This window comes from Nelumbo lutea, chromosome 1, assembly GCF_056320005.1.
Source record: "Nelumbo lutea isolate HS-2025 chromosome 1, American lotus-T2T, whole genome shotgun sequence".
Lineage (NCBI taxonomy): Eukaryota > Viridiplantae > Streptophyta > Magnoliopsida > Proteales > Nelumbonaceae > Nelumbo > Nelumbo lutea.
In genome coordinates, this window is record NC_142684.1 from 126,655,400 (window position 1) to 126,681,031 (window position 25,632).

Consider the following 25,632-nt stretch of genomic DNA (forward strand, 5'->3'; position numbering starts at 1 on the left):
CATTCCCTCACCTTCCTTTTCTCTGGGAAATGAAATCTCAGGTGATTCCAATTTCCATTCTGATTAACGTTTTAAAAAATGATCCAAAAACGAAATGTTTTAAAAAATACTAAAGAGTGGTAATAGAACGAAATGCACATGAGGCCCATTGGAATGACAGCTAGATGACCAGTTCAATTATTACGCCAACGGCGTGTTGAGTCCGTGTTTATATGTCTCATTCTCCAAAAGTCAAATTACAGTCATAATAAGGAATCGATGGTTTAATGAAATGAATAAGAAAAGTTGTTGTATAGCTATAAAATTCTAAATGGATTAAATAAACTGGTGTTAAGTGTTTATTCGTGATATTATATGATGATTTTTCTATTGGCAAATGACATCATTCATGTGTCTACCCAAAAAAAATGCCTTCATTCATGTAAAAGCAATAAAAAAAGGAGATAATGCAGAATTCTTTTTTATTTTTATTCGTGAGAAGATGTCTATTTTAAAATATATATCTTAACTAATTTGTTCCAGAAAGGTATTACTGATCTCAACATTTCGGGTTCGATATATAAGCAGGTCCTGCCCCCACTGAATTAAGCATCAACTTTAGAGTCTTAATGCTACCCTACCACATGGTTAGGGCGAATCCAATGGAACTGTAGTAATGGCTTAAGGCCTAGGGATGGTAATTTTTATTCTACGTGGTGGGTATATGTCTCTACTCACCCCATGAGTTCAAATCAGCCCCTCACCAATTGCCCCCCATAACATTCCACAGCATATTCCTGTCATGTATTGTGAGCATTTCCCGATGATGACATCATCATTTTTGGTATCATCATTGGGAGATGTTTTCAATACATGGCTTGAATGTGCTGTGGGACGTTGTGGGGGGTTGATTTGTTCTCCCATCCGATGGGGTTTTTCTTTCTTTATTTCTTTTTTTTTTTTGAAAAGCAAATTTTGGGATTATACAACTAAGTATCTATTAGGCTAAATCAGATCTTCCCTGATGACCTGCATATTTGAAAGACATACGAATCATGTATTAGGTATTTAATTTAATAATATTTTGAATTTTATATGAAAGATAATTAATAGTTATATTTTTTTGCATATTTTAATCAAATAATTGAAAATTTTGATGTTTGTTAATGTTATTTTACTTATTTATTGCTTACATATAACAAGAGACTAGATGAGGGTTTTAGACCCAACCTGTACCACCCTTAAATGTAGAGAGACTGGTAGGGTCGGGGAGGGTTTTGCGTTTTCACGTGCAAGGAGGGTTGGAATTTTGAAAAATCCAATCTTCTACATATTTTGGGGAGAATATGGGTTGGGAGGTCTAAAGAGGTGGATAGAATTTAGAATTTACAAAACCCTCTTCGTTGCCATCCCTACTCAGGTGAAACCCATGTACGTAGGTTTTCTTTCATCTTGAAGCATATATCGAATAAAAGAAAATTTCCATGTCCGTGGTTTTAAGGGGTATTTGGTATAGTGGTATTGTGTTGTTGTTGGGTTATGGGCTGATAAATACAAATTTGTGAGAAATATGTATTGCCACATCATATAGTAGTATGTGAGTGTATTTCAACTGGAAAAATTTGTATTGATCAACCCAAAACATTTCAAGTAAAAATTTGTGTGTGATTTAGGTAGAAATATGAATTCGTATTGATCAACTCAAAACATTTCAAGTAAAAATCTCTCTCTCTCTCTCTCTCTCTCTCTCTCTCTCTCTCACACACACACACACACACACACACACAAATTTGTATTGATCAACCCAAAATGCAACAACATTGTACCAAAGAACTCCTTAGTCTTAGGCCAAAACCATGAATCATGACCTTCTAATGTATTGCTGTGGTTCCACCTTGAACCCCAAGGCTTGGGTGTTGCATGGGATTTGCTTCAAGTTTTAAATACAAGTATACAACCTAGCTAACTAACCAATCACGAAAGAACACGCTGGTGTTTTGTTCACGTGAGGTGGTCATAACAAGAAGAATACCATGTCCACACTTTCTTCTTCCAGCCCTAATAAAACGCGGGTGCAAAAAGGGGATAAAGGGAGTGTTCAACAACATAGTTGGCTTTGTTTTTGAAAACAAAAACAACTGCCACATTCTTTAAGAAAATTATGTTATCAAACACCCCTAAATGAAGAAATAGATCAATTTATGGTGTTTAACATTTAAGAAATTAATGAGGTATCTATATCTAATCGGAAGGTTGCAAGAAAGTGCTACAATAGTAAAAGTAACACATTTTTTGGTTATTACACAGGAGAAAAACAATGAGGGCCATTAAGTGTTGGCAATTGGTGGTAGATTCTTTTTGAACTTTTCTCTTAGTGTTTTACTTACTACTACTATTAATAATAATAATAATAATAATAATAATAATAATAATATCTTTTGTGCAAGGATGTGGAAACAATTTGTGGGTATTAGGAAATCCTGAGTGCATGTAAGGGTGGATTTTAGCACAATGGTTGGGTTGCTCTGTTGGGACTTGAATGATCAGGATTCAAATCTTAAAAACGACCCCTCTCTTTATGTGCAGGGATAAGGCTGAATATATGTCTGTCCCTCCCTAAACCCTGCATTGGCAGGAGTTTTATGCACTAAGGTGTCCATTAGGCTGTGTTTGATTTGAAGGAAAAGGTAGGAAAATCTTTACAAATCTTGTATAGATTTCTCTGCCTTTCCCTTTCTTTTCCTACATTGTCCTTCAAACCAAATATAACCTTGATTCCGGAGTGCATGTAACCATATAAGCACTAATATGAAAGTCCATTATTGTTTCCCAGCGTTTAGGATTGTAAGTTGATGGCCATTAGAATATACAATCATTCATAATTTCTCTCCAATACTGCTAATCTACTATCACTACCACCCATCAACACCATTACATGTTGAAAGGTGGTTTCCAATTTGTTTGAATTATTATTATTATTATTATTATTATTAATTAGCTATCGATAAAAACAAATAAGTTGTGTCTTGCTTGTAGAACTTATCAATCCTAAGAAAAACGACCCAATTGATGGATTACTATCTAGTTTATTAGAGGCTATATTTTCGAAATTTAATTGCCAAAATTTGGATGCAGAGCAGAGCAACAACCAACAACGATGATCCCAAATTCCATTCCGAAAATAGTTCAATCTTCAATATGAAGTAGACGATCTCGAAGTTTAGTGGTCCAAGCCAACCATATTTGAAAATTTTATAGTGATGATGGTGCGGGTGGTTACTGGTGCGCATTAGTGTCCAATTCCAGGAAAACATTTGTAGACGGACAATGAAATTCGACTTTGACTTCGCGCAACAAGGGTTAGTATGCATCATTGTCTTAGCTTGTGTGAAGACTGAATTCTTTCAATAAAATACAAGAATTATTGGCCTTCAGGCCCTTCATTGAAATTATATGCCGTAAGAAAAGAAGTATACCGATATATCTAATTAAGAAGGTCAGTAAGAGGGTTTGAGGACTTTCTAGACAATCTACCCCATTTAATTAGCCACGTGGAATGATTGTGCGTCAGATGTCAACTGTTGAGCTGTTTAATTTAAAGCATTCAGTGGGAAGGCATGATACCGGAAAAAAAAAAAAAAATCCAAACCCGAGGTATACGCAGTCCCTGCATTGTATTTGTATGTACACGAATCCGGAATCCCTCCCCTCTGATGCCATTCCATTGGTAAAAAAACCAAAAGAGAATCAGACCGCTAAACGAATTGACCAACGGATTAGGTGCTTAATCATCATTCATCAGTGTGCTAACCGTGTATGCCCTCCTACGAGCTTTAGTAAAACGGATTAGTGCATCCGGATCTTCGTAATCGCCGCACACTGGGAATAATTTCCAATAGAATTTCTTTCCCTATATCGCATTCAGACTATGTTTTTTTGCCTATAAAAGGAGATGAAGGCAGGACGATAACACGGCCTGAGCCTAGAAAAAAAAGGGTATAGAGAAACTGGATACAGCAGGAATAATGGCGGATCCAGTTGATGAGAGGAAAGAAGTTAATGGAGAGAAAAATAAAACTAATCTAGAGGAAGAAATAGTGATTACAGAACCGGAAAAGACTATGCAAGACCGGAAGTTGTCATGGGCGAAGCTTCGCCATGTAGACTCGCTCCACTTGGAGGCTGGGAGAGTTTCAAATGGTTGGATGAACCACACTGCGAAGGTCTGAGAGTAATTCATCTATGTTTTTTTCTTTGTTAATCTCTGTTTTTGGGCTGAAAAAATACAAAATTCTGCTGACTGACTAACAGATGGATTGGAGAACGACGTTGAGTCTGGCATTCCAGAGCTTAGGAGTGGTGTACGGGGACATAGGGACATCTCCACTTTACGTGTATGCAAGCACCTTCAGCGACGGAATCCAGAACAATAACGACATACTGGGCGTGTTGTCTCTCATAATTTATACACTAGTTCTCGTACCCTTGATTAAATACGTGTTCATTGTTATTCGGGCCAACGATAATGGTGATGGTGAGTTCCATGCATGACTTACTTTCGTTTATATCTTGATCAGATCGATCGATCCTACTGCAGTTTAGAATAAGTGTTGTGACTGGTAATTAATTGATTCTTTAGGGGGAACCTTCGCGCTCTACTCCTTGATATGCCGGTATGCGAAGGTGAGCTTAATTCCAAATGATCAACCGGAGGACAGGGAGCTGTCTAACTACAGACTGGACACGCCATCGAGACAGTTGAAGAGGGCTCAAAAGATAAAAGAAAAGCTGGAGACAAGTAAGGTGGCTCAAATCGCGCTCTTTCTTATCACTATTCTGGCGACCTCCATGGTGATCGGGGATGGAGTTCTTACTCCATGTATCTCAGGTCAGTAGCTTCTTCCAGTTTCAAGTCATTGACTTTTATCATATCAGAGACCGTAACAGTTCAATTGCACAACAATGAGAAGGACATATTCTTCGCCAATTTTAATTATATGATTAATTAATTTATTTATTGAGAGAGAGAGAGAAAGATGTGTGACTCTCCGGTCTCCACTCTCCACCAGACTGACCGTCGTCTGTGGTCTCGTACACGATTTGAGCTGATTTTTGAAATATAAAGTACGAACGTGCAGAAAGCGGATCTTCCGTGCTAGTCGCTACCGCGAGCGAGCAATGGAGCAAGGCGGTGCTGTGAGCAAAGCTCTGCCCACTGGCCAGTGGCCACCGATATGCTCAGTGTTTAGGAAAACGTGGACTGTGTCTGTGTCTGGTTATATTTGAATAAGATCCGGCCTGATCAAGTACTATACCCGACTCAAAGCAAAATGTTTCGTTGCTCCTTGCTCGTGCAAAATTTGATAGAAATTAATTCAGGCTTTTCCTATGGCTTATTTGCTTTAGTATCTTAGAAAGTGCTATAGTTGGTTGTAGTGGAGATTTGGATCGAATATCCGGATCCCACATTCACCAGGGTAGGGAGTGAATCAAGGAAAAAGAAAAGGGTTTACTTTCCTAAGTCCTAACCCAAATCTATAAAACAAGGAAACCCCTATTATATTAATTATTAAGGGGAATGATTAATTACACACCATGTAGCCTTCAAGAAAAATAATAGATAAATAACACACTATGTAGGTTGGTCAAACCGTATCTGCATACGGTTGCTGCATTGCTTTTCTACTAATATTGGCAACTGTGTTGATTGGCCATGTATAAGTGCCTTTTTGGTCAACCCATAAGCCCACGAGTAGCAGCTGATGCTCGATGGCTAGTTTTTCTACTTAAATTTCATAGATTCCCATGAAAGATGGCTATCTTTTGACTTGTTGATGGTAACAGAATATGACAAGTTTGCTTCTGCTCTTTCCTTTTTTTTCTTGGTATACTACATGATTCCTCCATGCAACTTGGGTGGGCTGGAACGGGTTTAAGATCAATCCAGGCCCAACCCTAATTTGAACCTATGATCCGATTCTGGACTGAGCCTGAGAATAAGCCTGATGTGGCCAACTCTGAATCCAACCTGAACTAAAATTTGACACATTCAGGTTGGAATCGGGTACTTATTTAATCAGGTCCAGGTGGATCTATTAAGCCCAAGGTATTTAAAAAGAAAATGCTCTAAGCGTATTAGCACAAATAATTTAAACCATTATATTAGTATTGAAAATTTTATATTTTGTGTATATACATGCATATGCATACATGTGTAGTTGGACCGGGTTTGGGGTGGAAATTCGGGTCCAACCCAAAATATAAAAGTCCTTTAGGATCAAATCAATTAACACTTGAGAGGACGAAAAATATTCAATTCTAAGCCCAACCATTTATTCAAAAACCATCTGCCTATCGTGTTTTTGGTAAAGCTTCCACAGTCACACTTCACACGCAGGTGAAACCGTGAAACTTTCACTTTATGATTTCAGTCATCCGTGAATTCCATGCGTCACCCTAATTTTGCCTTTGTTTTTTTTTTTTTTTTCTTTCCTCCGATCTTCTGGAAATTCTCTTGTGGCAAATAGAAAAGAAAAAGACTTGATCAATGAAATTGTAATTTTCATTGCAGTGCTTTCAGCGGTCAGCGGAATCAAGCAGTCAGCGAAATCCCTTCATCAAGGTACTTTTAACATTTTCTTTTTCTCCGCTCTTGTAAGCATCACGGTGCCTTTACATGTTTCTACCAAAGAAAAAAGTAATTTAATTTACATGACCACCACATCTCCCGTGAAAAAAATTAAATTAGTTAAAAACATTAATGCACCATTAACCATAGTTATGAAATGCAAAATGGTCAGGTCAAACATAGCGTGAACCGCTTTTTGATTTCCATCGTTGGCGTGAGCGTGTTTCATTGGAAGGTCCCAAGTCATTCACGGCTCTAAAGCTTAATTGGTCCACGTCTAAAGCTTATGCATGTACCCCCTCCCTCCCTATTCAGAGGATCGAGAGTACTACCTTTGGAGGTGAACCACTGTAAAGACTCCTAGTTACAAGTCATGTATGCCTAGCCAAAACCCTACAAGTGACGCAATTCCAAACTCCACAAGCTCCAAACTTATATATGCTTGCATGTCCATTCACAGAAAGAGATCGATATTATCTTAATCAACATAAACAAACTGATTGGGTCCTACAGTCAAATCGATTTTGATTCAAATCATCCATTTTCCTAGAACCTAGCTACCAAGACAAATATATAGTTAAATCCACTAGTAATAAAAATTAATTTGTTCTGGTACGGATCGATGAAAGTGTTGAATTGACTAATTTCAAAGTCAGTAGATATATAGATGGAGATGTTAATAAACTAGTATGCTGTATGGCAGGGTTTAATTTAATTTGCGACTGCTAATTAACTCGATCCATTTTTCTTTCTTTCTTATGTGTGTTGTTCTTAATTTGTACTATTCTCATCACCACCACCTACTTTTACTTGGCGTAATGGAAAACAGGCACTGAAGCCATGTTTGCTGACTTGGGTCACTTCTCAGTCCGAGCCATTCAAGTACGTATATGCCATAGACTCATGATCGATGAGTCCTGATGCTGTTTAAATATTAATTTAATATTTATTACTCGTCCAAGTTGTTTAGTTTGCCAACAGTATATAATAATGGACATGTCAATCACCATGGCGGAATTGAATTACAGATAAGCTTCTCCGGAGTTGTTCTTCCTGCACTGCTATGTGCCTATATTGGTCAGGCTGCATACCTCACCAAATTCTCTGATAAAGTTTCTGATACTTTCTACGCTTCCATTCCAAGTAAGTCAAATTAATTAAGTTGATGATTATTATGGGCTGTGCGTGTTAATTATATAACTTTAATTGAATAATTAACGGGATGACATGCATGCAGATCCATTGTACTGGCCAGTATTTGTTGTGGCTGTTGCTGCTGCCATCATTGCCAGCCAAGCCATGATATCTGGAGCATTTGCAATCATATCCCAGTCGCTAAGTTTAGGTTGTTTTCCGAGGGTGAAGGTGGTTCACACCTCCACCAAATATGAAGGGCAGGTTTACATCCCCGAGATTAACTACATGCTCATGATCGCCTGTGTTATAGTTACTGTCCTCTTCAAAACTACAGAAAAGATCGGCAATGCATATGGTAATTCTCCTGTGGACAGAAAGAAAATGAAAAGATTAATACTAATTATAATGGGATATATTATTGGGGTTTTGGTGCAGGCATTGCAGTGGTTGCTGTAATGGTGATTACGACACTTTTAGTTGTTCTCATAATGCTCATGATATGGAAGACAAAGATTTGGTGGATCACACTGTTCTTTCTGGTGTTTGGTTCGATAGAATTCGTATATCTGTCCTCCGTCCTGTCTAAGTTCGTACAAGGAGGCTTCCTACCGCTGGTCTTTTCAGTTGTGTTGATGGCTATAATGGGCATATGGCATTACGTTCACAGAGAAAGATACGTGTTCGAGCTGAGCCACAAGGTTTCCGGTGAATTTGTAAAAGATTTAGCCAAGAACCCAGCTATAAGCAGGGTGCCCGGAATTGGACTTCTATACTCGGAGCTTGTGCAGGGAATTCCACCAATATTTCCCCATTTTATTGCTAATATACCATCCATCCACTCTATCCTAGTGTTCGTCTCTATAAAGCACATACCAATCAGTAAAGTTGCCCCGGAGGAGCGGTTTCTATTTCGACAGGTTGAGCCCAAAGAATATTGGATATTTCGGTGTGTCGTGCGCTATGGATATAAGGACCTTATTGACAAGCCGGAGGTCTTTGAGCGTCAACTGGTGCAATACTTGAAAGAATTTATCCGCCATGAACACTTCATATTCGAAGGTATTCCTTCTCATCATCAACAAAAAACAGCAGCTCTGGAGCCTGCTGATGAGGAAATGAGCCTCACGTATTCCAGTCTACTATCAAAAGACGGGGTGTTACGTGGATCAGGGCGGTCATCATCAAGAGTGCGTGTTGATCAGGAACCCATGCAACAAAACATCCCATCAGCTCGTAGTGTTTCATCGGAATCTACCATCAATACAGTGGTTGCTCGATCAACAAATTGTTCGAATCGAATAGTGAGTGGGCCCATACAAAGTGCTGAAGAGGAGATGCAGTTTATTCAGAGACAGTTGGATAATGGGGTGGTGTATCTCTTGGGAGAAGCAGAAGTGGTGGCCGAAGAGGAATCATCCTTGTTCAAGAAGTTGGTCGTCAACTATGGCTACAATTTCCTGAGGAGGAACTTCCGACAAGGAGAGAAGACAATGTTGATTCCACGGGAAAGGCTCCTCAGGGTTGGAATGACATATGAGATCTGATTTGACATAGATGTAGTAGTCTATCAATCATTACTCGTTAGAACATATATTATGCGTACGTACGACTCCAGAATCTCGTCTGTACCATAAACTTATCTCGGATAATTAAATAAGTTAGTTTTCTCCTTTTCAGAGAAAAGAATGTATATTGCAAAACAACACCTTGGCTTTTGGGACATACTTATTTCAGAAACGGAGATGCCTAGTGTTACTAAATATTATATAGTTTTTCTTTTATATATATATATATATATACAATGCTGATACTAGCTAGCCTTGGTTCACGTCCAGTCAACCATGTGAAGGATTTGACAATTTATTTTCATCTCTCTTTTTTGCATGTTCCACTCAATAATCTTATACTTGACTTATTATGGTTTCACAGCCAGATAACCATAAGAAATCTAATCCATTTATTGCATTAAAAAAAACAATCCATTTATTTTATTTCCTCACTCCAATCTCCACGCTCCGGTCTATAATATATAAGGTTTTTAAAATCGGATTGGACAACGAAACCATTCAGGGTCCGGCTACTGGGTTGAATTTTCCGATCGTTCGAATCAAATGGACGGCTCATTCTAAATAAGGATTAAGGTATCGATATGATGCTTTTGATACGGGGTGTATCGTATTCATATCTATGATCATAGATACAGGATATGCTACGATTGGATATGTACCTTATAAGTCGTGTGTATCGGTGCGATATGCCTCCGTATCAGACCGTATCGCACTATATCGAAGGATACTATCCAATACACACCGATACGGAGGTGTATCCGTGTCTAGCTTGACAAAATTGTACATTGAGTACTTTTGGATTGTTTTTCATCTTTAATACAAGTTAAAAAATAGTATTATGAAAACTGAAAAAAAAAATAATTTAAGATTTAATTTTTTTCACAAAAAATTAATAAAAAGTAAAAATTATAAAAATAATATATTTTATCTACCTTAGATGAGCTATATATTTTATTTTACACATAATTATTTGTTAAAAATGAAAACATAGTTATTATTTGAAAAAAAATAGTTATTATATAAAAATACTAAATAAATAAAATTTCCCAACAAAATTAATGAAAAACAAAAAGTTATAATTATAAAAACTGAAACAAATAATTTAAGATTTAATTTTCCCAAAAGAATTAATAAAAACTGAAAATTAAATATAATTTATTTTATCTACCTTAAATGATTTATTTGTTTTATTTTACAATTATGTGTAAAATAAAAAAATTATATGTTAAATATGAAAACATATTTATTATTTAAAAATATTTTTTATTTAAATAAAATACTAAATTAATAAATATTCCCAAAAATTAATAAAAATTGAAAATTATAATTATAAAATTGAAAGAATGATAATTATTGTACAATGTTTGAATGTTCTAGAGTTCCAGTATTGTTCATTGTAATATTTCTTTTCATATAACCTATTGAAGTATGCATTTCTCATGTCTTTATATCTTATTCATAGATAATTCAGCTTTTGGTTTAGTATTATTAATGTATTTATGTGATTTGTATGCATTTCACTAGTGTATCCAAGCGTTTCTATATCTTTCATTTGTATCCATGTGTTTCCAAAGCGTATCCATATCCATATCCATATTTGATTTATCCGATACGATATCCGATACTGATACTTTAATCCTTGATTTTGACAAAAGAAATAAAAAATAAAAAATAAAAAATGGCCAAAAACCGTTGGACGGTTTGCCCGCCTGGTTTAATGGTTTGTTGACTAAATCAACGGTTTTTGCCAAAAAGATGATTCTAGGGTAAAATATACCAGTTTCTATTTTTTTCAGTCCAACCATCCGGTTTGATCCGATTTTAAAAACCATGATAATATCCATCTCCCTCGTGATTCAGTCGTAGTGGTTGAATACCCGAGTTTTGAAGTTACGTTCCTTCCAATGCCTTATGCATATAAATCCAAGCAATTCTATTTTTTAATGTTTATTTAGGCAATGTTTAGCATCGTGTTCATCTCGTGGACGGGATGAACACCCGTTTTGCAGGTTGTGGACAGGACCTGTTCTATCCACACCACAATTTCTCATCCACGACAAAATCTTGTGGTTAGGGACCGTCCACATTTGATTTTTGATCTTCTACTTCACACTTTCCTTAAAAGGCTAAAACTTATTGCCTGTTTCACATTTTAATATTTTTATCAATTAAATATTAATTATTTAATTTTTAAAATTTTTAACTTTTTACTGTTTTATCAATAAAATAATATTTTAAATATATTTTTTAAAATTTTAATTATTTTACTATTGTTTTTTATAAAAAATTAAATTTTGTTGGTTAATATTAATTCGTCGAATCATTTTTCAATATATTTATCATATAAAATGTCAAACGGTTCCCAGACCGTTTGGCCTGGGAACCGTCTAGGCAAGCGGTTCCGTTTTATCCCAAACCCAGTTTTTGGCCAAAAACCATTGAAAAAGTCAACAATCCGTTGACCGAGCAATCGAACCATTGACCCATTCAACGGTTTTTTACTGTTTTTTTATTTTTAATTATTGTTTATTTTTTTAATTTGTTTGTCAGCACGGGTCGTCCAATTGAACCAGACGGTTGGACTGTCGACCCAAAAACCGATGGCCAAAACGGTTCCGTTTCTCTGTTGTTCTTTAAAATGTTGGTGTAGACCACTCATAAATGTATATGAGATACATGGAATAAAAAAGAATGGTGTGGATCCACGCCTACAAAACGCCATTGTGGGTGTGGATTGGTCCAGTCCACACAATTTGCCCACAGTTCAGAATAGCTGTGGATTGAGGTGTGGTGTGGATCGATCCCTACCACAGGTGTGGTGTGGACCAATCCACACCCACCAATTTCTCATCCACACTATAGAACAATGGAACACCCCCTTAATAAACGCTAACAATGGTGTGAGGAAATAGAGTAATAAATGCAAACACCTAAGTGACACTGATGTGACGATATTTTTTTTTATGAACGTCCATAAAACAAAACATAGAGTAAATTAAATAAGAAAATATTTAAGAGTATATAATAATCTTCAATTACAACTTCAGCCATTATGTAACTCAAAACCCTTAAAAACTTATTCATAAAATCATAAGGGGTCTCCGACAACATGGTTGGTTTTAATTTTGAAGACATAGTAGTTGCTTTTGTTTTCAAAAACAAAACCAACCTTGTTGTCAAACACACTTAAGGCTGCGTTTAGAATTGGTGTAAATCAAGGCTGCGATTTATATGGTAAATCGGTGTAAAATCTCATCAAACATAAAATTTTACATTGATTATCGATGTAAATACTATATCAATAAAATTGATGTAAAACTTTACACCGATCACGTCACACTTTTCAATAGTACAATGATCATTGAATCATAGTTCAGTGTAAAACGTCATCGGTATACTTTATACCGATGACGTTTTACACCGTTTCCAAACACAGCCTAAGAGACAAAGCAATAGATTTTTTAGTCCAGCCACTTTTTAGATATATATTATATCAAACGGTCTTCAAAGACACAAACTATGTGATGACATAATTTATTATTCTTTCAAATATTGGAGATGTAGGTTGGTTATCTACCTAGAAAGTAACCTTTCCCTCCAAAGAAGGAGAAAACTTTTTCTGCATCAACTTTTGTACTCCATGTTATCAATCATTTCACACATAATCCATGGTAGAGAAAGTAAAGACTAAAGGGTAGTAATTAATTGTCCAAATAAAAAGAAAATAAAAAGTTTTTCTCTCACCAACTTATAGTTGTGCTTTTTTTTCATCAAATTAAATTATATTATTGTAGGTATCAAAGACAATTTTGATAGCATTTATCAAGAGATTCATTGGATTTGGTTGATGATTTTTTAAATATATATATTTTTTTATCTATGACATCCCAAGATTAATCTTAAAAGTATGAACCAATCAAGTAGGTTTTTGCCAAAATTCATGGGGGTTGTGATTGATCAAAGCCTCTCCGATCTAATGTCTTTCCGGCATCATTGATTTTCCCAATCGAAAAAAAAATGCTTAGCATTTGTTTTCTATCTACCTTTGATAAGCGGTTGAATTGGTTCTCCATCCACTGTTGTAGGTACTATCAAACCACGTGGTTTGAGTTGATCTTCTCACGATCAATGCCTAACTACAAAGTTAGCCACATAGAACACTATTGATTTTCTCACAACATTGCAAAAGAAAATAAAAAAAAAGGTTCTAAAATTATCTATTTTGATCACATAGAACACTATTGAGCTCCTCTATAAGATAAAAATTTTTGTCTTCTTAAAACATCAACCCAATATGATTCTCATAGAAACACTTGAAACCTCTGGGGGTGTTTTTATTTTCTATACCGTAATCCACTTACTTTTCTACGTACGTATATGATGATGGCAAATGCCTTACAGGGTTATATACAATGTTTTTGAATCGTTGTTGACCCAGATGGTCGGACTGTTTGGCCCGGAAACCATCCAAGCAATCGGTTCTGTTTCACCCCTAATCCGTTCTTGGGTAAAAAACCGTTGACTTTGTTAGAAAACTGCTGACCCGGGCAGTCGAACCGTCAATTCGTTTGACCTGTACAGTGGTTCACGGTTTGAGAAATTGCAGAGAGGGAGAAACTCTGAGTCTGAGACAAACTCAGATCTGATATCTTGAGAGATTGAAGAGAGGAGAAGAAGAAGAAGAAGTTGCAGTTTTCTTAGATCTCAGATCTGAGATCTGAGAACTCATATCTCAGATCTCAGATCTGTCATTTGCGTTGTTACCACTATCACCATCTCGTTGTCGCCGTCGCCGTCGCCGATGAGTGTCGAATCCGTTCTCCTCCTCTTCCTTCTTCTTCCTTCCTTCCTTCCCTCTTTCTTTCCTTGCTTTTCTTTCTCTTCTTTTCCTTTTTTTTCCATTTCTCCTTCATTTGTTTCTTTCCTTCTTCTCTTCTTTCTCAATGCAAATCTCCCGAACCGTTCGATCCGGATGGTCGAACCGCTAACCCAAAGACCGGTAGATAGAATGATTCCATTTTCGGGTTTTTAAAACCTTTGTTATATATGTTGATTTAATAGTGTATGATGAAGAGGTAACTATACCTTTCCATTTTACCTTTTGTCGATTTGTCTGTATGGTGTAGGATTCAATACTAAAAACTCGCGAGAACTGTTATTCATTGAATAGAATATGACATTTTACATGGATGCATATGGGTTTAAAGCAAATTATACGAAGACTGGAAAATATCTTACAAGTTTAATGAATATTCAAGCCACCCCTGCAACTATTTCAGCACCTCCCCATGATCTGAAAAGGGGTAGAAAATCCTACAAAATATGAAATCCAGAAATAGAAGACATTAATAAATAGCAATCCTTATATATATATATATATTAATTTTGCCAATGCTTATTCTATAGGAATGTGCTTTAAAGCATTATACTTTTTCTATCAAATCAAATTTATTGCATCAAAAGCTTCCTCTTGATCCAGCAGTCTCATGATTTGTGATGACTCTTACTTGATGACCTTCTCATATGTAGCATAATCCTCCTTAAGACTTTGATCATCCGTATAGTTTGAGAGGCCTCAAATGTAAAGCTTTAAAGATAGCATTCATCAATATTGGCCATTGGAACATAGATGGATTAGATGCTAACAGTTCGGAAAGTGACTTAGCTTCCTATTGTCATATGAATTTCGAGATTATATCTCCGCCCCACAAGGGGCCACCCCACAGCACATCCCCACTGTGTACACAATGGGGATGTGTTGTGGGGCGGAGATGTGAACTCATGAATTTCCTATTAAAAGTGGTAACTTTCCACATAAGAGAGGAAAGTAATCTTTAATGGAAAGTGGGGTTGGGAAAGACATTCCCAAGAAAGGAATAAGAGTCTGGATCTGGTCCTCACACTAACCTTATAACACGAGTCCGGATCTCCTGCTCACACAAACTTTACACACATAACATCCCAGCCACACATGGAGAACATCTTATCCTCTTATAATATTATGCGGGGAAAGACATTCCCAATTTACAGGGATAATGTGTTGTGGATAGACGTGGGCAGAATTATTATGAACAGTAAATCCGGAGTCTTATAACATCAGAGCCGCATATCGGAAACGTCTCATGTGCTCGTTTGCCTTTATTTATGGAAGGGAGATGTCGGTGTGAAGTGCGCTCTGTGATGTCGGTGACGGGTGACCTATTCACGGGCCGGGTTTCGCTCTATTTTACACTGTTTCGGACTAGGACTTGGGAACGGGCCCATTAGAATTTTTGGCAAAAGCCAAGCCCGAGCCCGGCCCATGAACAGGTCTTCGTGACTGTGGCGGAGGCAATAGGTACTTAGGATTCTGATTGATTCTGATTGGAGATCCCAAAAGGCTAGTACACGACAGAACGATTCGGTCCGGGAAGCAAGTGATAGTTGAAAATGGCCAATACTCTGCAACGAGGCTTGTCTGCTGCCACTGTACTTCGTCGTTCTGCTTTCCTCTCTTCGTCGAGATCATTCTCCGCAGAGGCATTGGTGGAAGTCAAACCGGGAGAGGTCGGTATCGTTTCGGGAATCCCTGAAGAGCACCTTCGAAGGAGGGTACGTTTGCTAATGTCTAGTTTTTATTTTTATTTTATTGTTTTGATTTACTAGAGTGACTCGTTCACGATAATCTGTTTTTTCAATCTATTTAATCAAGCCTCTATATGTTCTTCTAAATCATTGAGTGAGTTTATATTGGTCTATTAATTAGGCATAGTAGGTTGAATTCGTTTTTCCATAAAAGGGGTGAAAAATATCTGGAATGTTTCAGACTTTCCACCATAATTCTAGTTTTCCAACATAATTCAGGTTGTGATTTCTTCCCATATTAGTAACGATTTGAGGGGAGGGGGCCTTTTGCAAGTTCAATTACTTTACTAGTAAAGCTTTGATAATGGATTCAAGATAATGGTGAGAATACATTTATACTATTTCTGTGACTTTCCCAATTTCAGTTGCTTTACTAGAAAAGCTCCGAAATGGAATCTAACATAAACCTGTAAGCATTTGTAATATTAGACACGTGGAAGTACAAATGCAAGTGACTCAACGTTCCCAAGTATACAGGAAACCAAGAGGTCTATTTATATTGGTTATTTCATTTGTATCTGCCCATTCAATGGAGGTAGACTTTCATTTGGAGATTTATAAAGTTCAGGGAAACAAAGATAGTAAATTGGAAAGTATGAGTGATTAATACAACTTGATTTACCAAAGTATCAATCCCCTCTTACAAGCCCAAAGCTAGTTCTTTCTCAGTGGGTGGGGGGGGATATTGCATTTCAATAATTATAAATTAAAGGAATTTTTCATTACAAGGCAATATATATGTATATATATATATATATATATATTAATTACAAAGATAGGATAGAAGAGAAAAATTGATCCCTGGACTTATAAAGAAAGCTATAGTTGTGTTTTCAATGGATAGATCTAAAGCTCCAGGACTTGATGGTTTCACTATGGCTTTCTTTCAGGATTGTTGGAATATCATCAAGTTAAATTTGTTGGCAGTATTTGAGGAGTTTGCGGAGACTCACTTATAAGTCCAAGGACCAATTCCACTTTCCTGGCTTTGATCCCTAAAAAGGGAGAGACTGTTCAATCGAAAGACTTGACCCATCATCTAGTGACTAGCATTTATAAAATTTTGGCCAAAGTGTTGTCATTAAGGTTAAGGTCAGCCTTGCCAAGTTTAATAAGACAATCACAAGGGGTTTTTATTCAAGGAAGACAGATCATAGATCAAATCTTCATAGCAAATGAATGTGTGGAGGAATTCAAGAGAAGGGGGAAGAAAGGTTTTGTATGTAAATTGGACTTGGAGAAAGCGTATGACATGGTCGATTGGTCTTTTCTGTTGGAATCCCTGAGGAACTTTGGGTTTGGAGAGAAATGGTGTGGCTGGATTGAGGCTTGTTTAAAAACTTGTAATTTTTCAGTTTTAATTAACGGAGTAGTTAGAGACTTCTTTCTAGTCTCTAGAGGGTTGAGACAAGGGGATCCTCTTTCTCCTTTCCTTTTCACCTTGGTAGTCAATGTGTTTAGTAGGCTCATTTCGAGAGCTGATGGGTTGGATATGTTTTGAAGATGAAGGTTAATTTTGAAAAGAGTTGTGTAGTGGGGGTAAATTTGGAGATGGAGGAGTTGAGTGGGGTAGTAGAGTCCTTAGGTTGCCTTACATGTAACTGGCCCTTGAAGTACTTGGGTATGCCTCTAGGAGATAATCCAAGAGAAGGAAGATTTTGGAATTTGATCGTAGAAAAATGCACAAAGAAGCTAGTAGTTTGGAAGAGAAACTACATTTCTCTCAGGGGTCAGATAACTTTAATTAGAGCTACTCTTGCAAACTTGCCATCTTACCTTCTTTCTGTCTTTAGAATGCCACAAAAGGTGATTTTGAAGGTAGAGAAAGTTATGAGGGATTTTTTGTGGGAGCTAGGGGAAGGGAGGAAGGATCATGTGGTTAGGTGGAAAATAGTGTGCAGGAGGAAGGAGCAGGGGGGTTTGGGATTAGGCAATCTAAGGAAGAAAAATACAGCATTACTAGGTAAATGGTTGTGGAGGTGGCCTCTAGAAAGGAAGAAACTTTGGCATGAAGTGGTAAGGAGTGTGCATGGTGTTGTAGACAATGGTTGAGATGCTGGTGTATCTCGGCGTGCTACGCTGAAATCCCCATGGAAGGCTATTCATAGTATTCTTCCCGTTTTCCTGAACCTGATCAGGTATGATGTTAGTACTGGAGATAGGGTTTTGTTTTGGGAGGATGTTTGGATTGGTGACTGTGCCCTCCTTGTATTCCATCTCATGTTTTAAAAACAAGCCAATTCAAAGGTTTGTATCCTCATCCTTTTCTTCTGGCTTAAACTGGAATCTGGGTTTTAGAAGAGATTTGAGAGATTCTGAGCTTGAACAGGTTGCTTTGCTTCTTAAAACTATTGATCCCGTTTGTTTGAACTCTCTTTCTATAGATTCCCGTATTTGGAAACCTTTACCTTCATGATCCTTTTCTTGTGCTTCATTTTTTGCTTCCTTGTGCTCCTCTCCATTGCCTCAACCTTTTCATAGGAAGTTTGGTCCAAACCTGTCCCTCTTAAAGTTGGAGCCCTTTGTTGGGAAGTCTCCCTTGGGAAAATCAACACTTTGGATGTTTTGCAAAAAAAAGAAGACCTAGTCTTTGTATCTCTCCTAACTAGTGCACCCTATGCAAAGCAAACGAGGAAAGTTGCTACCATATACTAATCACTTGCCCTTTTGTTGTAGGCCTTTGGGAAAAGCTTTTTGATCTTTTTGGGTGCAGGTGGACAGAACCAGTGCTGATTTGCAATCTTTTTGATCCTACAACTTTCAGGTGGCCAAAGATAAGAGGAAGAGTTTTGTGGAGGTGTGTTAGAGCTGCTTTGGTGTGGACGGTGTGGGAGGAACAAAATGCTAGAATCTTTAATGACAAGGAGAGGGATCAAACATGTGTGTTAGAAAGTATCTTATGTAGGGACATAAGCTGGGTAAAATCCTTGGATCTGTTTTCTTCCTACACTTTTGATGACATAAGGAGAAATTGGGAACAACTAGCTAAAAGTTCCGCAGTCAGAAGCAAGCTGGTGGTGGATTGGAAGTCTCTTGATGTAGGCGTCATTAAACTAAATTTTGATGGCAGCAGTTTGGGCAACCTAGGGCCATCTGGAATAGGGGGAGTCTTTAGAAATGATAAGGGTCAGATTGTAGCTCTATTTTCTGGTCCTATAGGGTGGGGAGACTCAGTAAATGCAGAACTCCAAGCTGTGTTACAAGGAGCAGAATATGCAAAAGAGTTGGCAGTGGAGCATTTAATGATTGAAGGTGATTCCAAATTGGTTATTGGATGGCTAAAAGAACCAGAGATGGCAGCCTGGCCGTACAGGGGGCTTTGAGAAGATTTAAGTGGCTGACTTCAAATATTTCAGTCACAGTTCAATGGGAAAGAAGATAGGCAAATGGGCTGGCAGACCTCCAAGCTAAACAAGGAGTACATAGGAATCAGCTCTTTTGGGCTCAATTGTAAGCTTTATGATGTAGTTTGGAGGCTGCACCTCACACCTCTTAGTGAGGAATTGTATGATGTATACTTAGTTCTTTAATTAATAAATTTTTCACTATCATTATCTATAAAAAAAAGACATGAATCACAAACCCTGAGAAACACAAGTTACCTCTAAAGCAGATGGTAGATGGGTCATAAATCACCAAACCAGTTCATCAAATCGGACTACTAGAGTTGGAGTGCAAGTTGATGGGAAAAGAAAATAATCTAGAAAAATGAAGAAAATAAAGATGCAAGAACATACACAAGATTTACATGGTTCAGAAAAGAAGCCTATATTCATGGGATAGGGAGATCAATTCACTATTTAGGAATTGAAGAATTCATGTCCACGGAGCACAGCTGATCCCAGCCATTCCCTCAAACACAAAGACAAAATAATATGACAGCTTAAGTAAGCTTTAAAACACAATTTTCCTAAAATTACACACAGACCCATACAAAGAATGTAACTGCATCACATTAACACCATCACATCCTCCAACACGATCCCCTCCACCCCAAAAAAAATCCCTCCCCCCCCTCAAAAAAAAAAAAAATAATAATAATAAGAACTTGAAAAGTAGTAATTAGGGATAACTGGCCAAGAAACAGAACCTAACAAAAACAAACACTCAACTACACCGTGCAAAAAATTCAGAAATAAATACAAATGTCCCATCATAAAGAAACCCCAAAATTAAAGATAACTAGTTCAACTCTTGTCCAGCTACCTCTAATTTGGAATTCATGGTTGAACCTAAGAATTAAGATACTATATCCCATTCACTAATAGATTAAGTTATTAAGCCCCAGGCATGCTTATGTAACCACCAAGACCTACACAGTTACTTGATTGTTTCACTTTCATTTTTGTTTGTTGAATTTAATTCATTTCCTTCCATACATGTCAGGTTATAATATATTCACCTGCTCGAACTGCAACCCAGCAAGGTTCTGGAAAAGTTGGAAGGTGGAAAATCAATTTTTTGTCAACCCAAAAGTATGCTCCATGATCTGCATTTTCTTGTTTCTTCCTTAATTAGTTATTGAGGTTGAGAATTTTATAAAAAGTATGTTTTAGTGTTGCTTTCAAGTTTTTATGAAGAGTTGGATGCCTGCACAAGACACAACTCACTTGTAGTAGATATATATTTTAGTTTAGGTGTCCAAATATCTTTTATGGGATAAGGATTTCTTGTGACAAGTTTGTATATTTTAGTCCTGGTTTTTGGCTTGTTATTTTAGTATTTACAATACTCTTTGGGACCTTGTTTGTTAATAATCTGGTAAACCATTTATTTTAAATGACGGATAAAAATACTTTTTCTTAATAATTGACTTATAATTTTGTAGGTGGGAAAATCCACTGATGGGCTGGACATCCACAGGGGATCCATATGCCAATGTTGGAGATGCAGGGCTTAGTTTTGATAGTGAGAAGGCTGCAAAAGCATTTTCTGAAAGACATGGTTGGGAGCATGTGGTATGGTTGCATGGTTATTTGAATTTCACAAGAAAATGAACTGTTCAAGAATCTTTATATCTTTGACCTTCTGCTTTTTCTTGATAAGCAGCAGAATAATACGATTATATTCAACATGAAAGTCAACTGCATACAGAATTTTAGGAATAAAAGACAAAATACAAAAGCAAAAAGCTGACCTGATTCAGTGTGTCATACAAAACTTTTTTTGAAGATAAATAAAAAGTAAACTTTATTAGAGAGAAAGGAAAAGGAAATTACAGCAGGGTGATAAGGAATCGCCCAACAATAGCAGACCCAAAAACAACAGATTGGCCCTAACAAAACCCCTAAAAACAGAGAAAAAACTTACAGACATACTAAAGCTCCTTAAGAAACAAACCCATATCCAAATACAAACAACAAAACCTCCGAGGTCCCTCCCACCAACCCCTAAAACAACTAAAGCACACAATAGACTGAATATTCCAGAAACAGAAATCCTGCCAGAAGATACATGTGAAAGACATCCTGAAACCAAACAATCCAGCTGATGAAAAATTGAAAAGTTCCACTTAAACTTTATCCATTTTCTCATTATGCCCACTGTCTAATATAGAAATCTCTTGTCTCGTCTGGGTAACTTTCTTTATTTTTCTCCCTTTCTTTTTTAATCCCACTCCATATACTCCCATCTTCAATATGGAAAAAATATGTGAAATTTGTTTCTTTTGATTGGTTTTCTGTTTTCTAATTCTTCTTACTGCATTAGGGCATTTCTCCACCCTCATAGAAAACTCTCTTTGAACATCAATTCTTTCTAACCAGTGTTTTAAAAGGTGTGGGAGGCGTACACCTGGAGGCGCACCTCCAGGCGAGGCGCCCCCAAAATGCCTTGAGGCATATGCCAGAGGCGTTGACACCTCTGAGGCGTACGCCTCATGTGCAAGTAGGGGTGTCAATTGAACTCGGTTTGGTCCAATCCGATCCAGTCCAATGTGAGTCCATTATAAATGGACCAGGTCCAATCCAGTCCAATGAATATTTTGGACTATTTTGGACCGGTCCAATTCAATGTCTGGACCATCCAATCTGTTCAATTTCGTTTTGATTTAGATTGGTTTCAACCCAAACCTGGTCCATTGACACCTATATTCTTATCTTTATATCAATGGATCAGATATTGGCTTAATCCAACCCAGTCCAATATAAACTTATTACGGACAGACCAGGTCCAATCCAATCTAATAAATATTTTAGACCAGATTGGTCCAATCCAATGTCTTGTTGGTCTGTCCAGTCTGTCCAAATTGGTTTTGGACTGGACGGGGTCCAATCCAAAACCGGTCCATTGACACCCTTATGTGCAAGAGGTGTACACCTCATACGTTTTTTTCATGAGGCGTTCTAGAGGTGTACACCTCATGCGCCTCATGTAAAAAGATAGGAAAAAAAACAAAGAAAAAAGAAAAAAAAGGAAAGAAAAGATAAGGGGAAAGAAAGTTGGATGGGGACTACCCCCCCTCCCCCTTTTAACTAGTGATATGCATCTTCATTCTTCTTAATATAAAAGATTTTTATTAAAAATAAAGAAAAATGAGATCCTCCTTCCTCTTCATCCTCCCCCCTCCTCTTAAGTAGGCTTATGCCTCCTTGTATTTGGGACGCTTATGCCTCTTACATTTTAAACTATGCCTCGTGCCTCCTTGCGCCTCTAGGTAGTGGAACACCTCACGTCACAACTCCACATTTTAAAACATTGTTTCTAACTGAAATATGGCATTCTTCTCAAACAATTGATTAACACTCAGGTCTTCTCTACACTTCCCCTCCTCTACATCTCCAACCATCATTAAACTTCCAATTTCCTTAGTTGTCCCTGAACCAGAATCAGCCGCCCCCTTAATCTTCTCTTTTTGTCTGGAATATAGTCTCTTCCACCTCCCTAAAAGCTTCTCTTGCGAAATCCTCTCGCCCCCCCCCCCCCCCCCCCCCAAGAAGAATAAACCCAACAATTTACTGACCTTCACCCTGTTTTCAGCAACCTTTTCATATATCCGCAGATTTCTCTACTTCGTGAGTCTCATCTATGGTTACTTTCTCCTCTGTATCCATTGCCCGATCCTCTTCTCCAGATTCTGCATCCTCTTGCAAAGGTGGTTCTATATTTTTGTTTCCTTATGCCTGAGCATACCCGAGATACTTGTTGAAACTTCATCCACATCTTATGCCTGCCTGAATAAAGAACAAGAAGGGAAATGCAAATGTGGCCACTACAGGAGACTCTTCGGCCCCTCTTTCCTAAGCTGATTGGGAATCCATTGCAGTAGTAGTTGTGAGAACAGAATTGGAAAGATTTGGACAGCTTATGAGTAAGAAAGATACAACTAGTTCCAATCTTTCAAATGGACAACAAAGTACAGGAGCCAACTACACCACCTCTTTGGTACATACAGGCAGTTCATATGCAACTGCAAACCTTGCATCCACTTCAGGTAAGGAGGGACCTCCCTAGATTATAGACTCAAGAGCATTTCAGCACATGACTAATGCCCCTACCCTCTTCAGTTCTTATCAGTTATGCTCTGGTAGAGACAGTCTCTACAACAGATGGTTCCCATAATCCCATTGCTGGGAAGGGAACTGTTAGTGGTGTTAGTGAAGGGGTATTTCGGTCTTTGTACTTGTTGAGAATGTTGATGTGTACTATTATGTTAGTTCAAGTGCCTCTTACTTAAAGAAGGGCACTTAAGTCTTTTCCAATAAGTTAATAATATAATAACAGGTCTGGCTGAATCTAGAGAGAACTTTTCTCTAATTCGAACCAGCCCTTCTCTCTTTTCTTTCTTCTTCTTTCCTCTCCTACTTCTTGCTGTTTACTTTACTTTACAGTCAATGAACAAGACAGAATTCTAGGGCAGGTCAAACTTCAACATGGTATCAGAGCAAGGTTAAACAAATCAGACTTGCTAGAATTCTGTCTTCTGCGCATTTGAATTAGGGTTTCTCTTGGGTTTCTCAGCTGTGAGTTGGAGACTGGGAAAATGGCTGAAAAGGAGTGATCGCCCTCTTCCCTAGGAGGTTCCTATGCCTCCGATTGTGTCGTTGGTGATTGGTTGCTGTGGTTTCTAAGCCCTAGTTAGGGCTGGTACGTGTGGTGCAGTGGTGTCTCAGTCCTTCGTGTGGTTGGCCTTCAGGCGATGAGGTAAAGTTTTTTTTATGCATATTTTCTGTTATGGAATACATGAGAGGTGTAGTACAGTTCGTATGATGGGTTTTCAGATTGTAGTATGCTAGGGTTTATTCTGGTTTGTGTGTGATTCGAAGGGCAATAATGTCTACTTAATGGTGAAACTTCCGGTAGCTGTGGATTAGGGTTTGTGGTGTTACAAGTGTGGTTTTTAGTATTTCATATTGCTGAAATCAGTGTGTAGACTTCGGTGAGTAGGGTTTGTGGTGTTGCAGTTTTCAGCATTTAATACTGCTGAAATCAGTGTGTAGATTTCGGTGAGTAGGGTTTGTGGTGTTGCAGTTCTCAGCATTTATTACTGTTGAAATCAATGTGCAGATTTCGGTGAAGTGTCTGTGTGTAGTGTGCAGTGTGTAGTGCTCATAATTCAGTGCTCAGAATTCAGTGATAAGGGAGTTCGGCAATGGCAGATAACAGTGATAGTAAACCTAGTGTCATGAAATCTACTGACTACCTGAATGTCCAAATGACCTCCATTAAACTGAATGGAGAGAATTATGTCCCTTGGGCCAAGTCTGTAGAGGGTTTTCTGAAGGCGAAGAAGAAAGTGAAGCACATAAGAGAGGAGAAACCCCCCGCTAATTCTCAGGAGTATGAAGACTGGGAACAGGAAGATGCACAGATCATTACATGGTTGTGGAACAGTATGGAACCCAGAATCAGTGTGAAATTCATGTTTCTTGACACAGCCAAAGAGGTGTGGGATCATGCTAAGAAACTGTATTCAGGTCAGGATAATACCACTAGGGTATATCAACTGTATCAGGAATACTTCAATCTGCAACAAGGAAATCAGAGCCTTGAGGAGTACAATGCCAGTGTGAGGAATATCCGTAATGAGTTAAATGTCTGTCATCCTCTCACTTCTGATGTCAAAGTTCAACAGCAACAGCGAGAGCAGCTTGATGTGACACGGTTTCTGGTGGGGCTGAAGCCTGAGTATGAACCAGTACGAGCCCAGATACTAGGGGGATCTGCTCTTCCATCTTTAGAGGAGGTGTTTGCTCGTCTTCGGAGGGCTTCCATTGGATCTATGGACTCTAATGTCTCCGATAAATCAGCATTTGCAGTGTCGAGAGGTCGAGGTGGCAGAAGTGGGGCTCGAGGAGCCCAGCTTGACAGGAGTGGTAGTGGTGGATCTACACATACCCGTGGTGGTGGACGTACTGGAGGCAGAGATTCAGGGGGAGCTCGTGGTAGAGGACGTGGCTCGGGTCCACGGAAATGTACTCATTGTGGTTTGGATGGACATACCATTAACTACTGCTATGACTTACATGGTCCACCCTCGACGTGGGCCAACCATGCCATGACTAGTGACACCAGTTTCAGCTCTAGACAGGATAACCGGTCAGCTGACCCGATGCCTTCTACTCCCTTAGATGGTCCAGGCAAGGAGATGGTGAGTGTTCCTCGGGATGAGTATGAGAGGTTTGTTCAATCCAAGTCGTAGCAGAACACAGCTTCCTTTGCACACTCAGGTATGGTTTGCTTCGCATCCACACCCAA

The 25,632-nt window shown here is 38.0% G+C and overlaps 2 protein-coding genes across 3 annotated transcripts in view; both read left to right on the plus strand.

Annotated features, from left to right (window-relative positions):
• The first annotated feature begins 3,895 nt into the window (after window positions 1–3,895).
• LOC148877410 (potassium transporter 5-like) lies at window positions 3,896–9,481 on the plus strand. The gene is made up of 9 exons (XM_088969881.1): window positions 3,896–4,202; window positions 4,291–4,513; window positions 4,619–4,867; window positions 6,551–6,791; window positions 6,923–6,957; window positions 7,437–7,489; window positions 7,636–7,750; window positions 7,845–8,099; window positions 8,180–9,481. The coding sequence occupies exons 1-9, from the start codon at window positions 4,005–4,007 to the stop codon at window positions 9,286–9,288; spliced, it is 2,478 nt and encodes an 825-aa protein (XP_088826007.1). The 5' UTR covers window positions 3,896–4,004; the 3' UTR covers window positions 9,289–9,481.
• A 5,898-nt stretch (window positions 9,482–15,379) lies between these two features.
• The window catches only part of LOC148877411 (NADH dehydrogenase [ubiquinone] iron-sulfur protein 4, mitochondrial-like), a 39,347-nt gene continuing 29,094 nt past the window's right edge, over window positions 15,380–25,632 (plus strand). The window contains exons 1-3 of one of the 2 annotated variants that reach the window (XM_088986741.1): window positions 15,380–15,903; window positions 20,323–20,411; window positions 20,765–20,894. In XM_088986741.1, the coding sequence (XP_088842867.1) occupies window positions 15,742–15,903; window positions 20,323–20,411; window positions 20,765–20,894 (381 nt within the window). In that variant the 5' untranslated portion in view covers window positions 15,380–15,741. The remainder of the gene's footprint in view (window positions 15,904–20,322; window positions 20,412–20,764; window positions 20,895–25,632) is intronic. The other variant, XM_088986747.1, reaches the window with a different exon arrangement.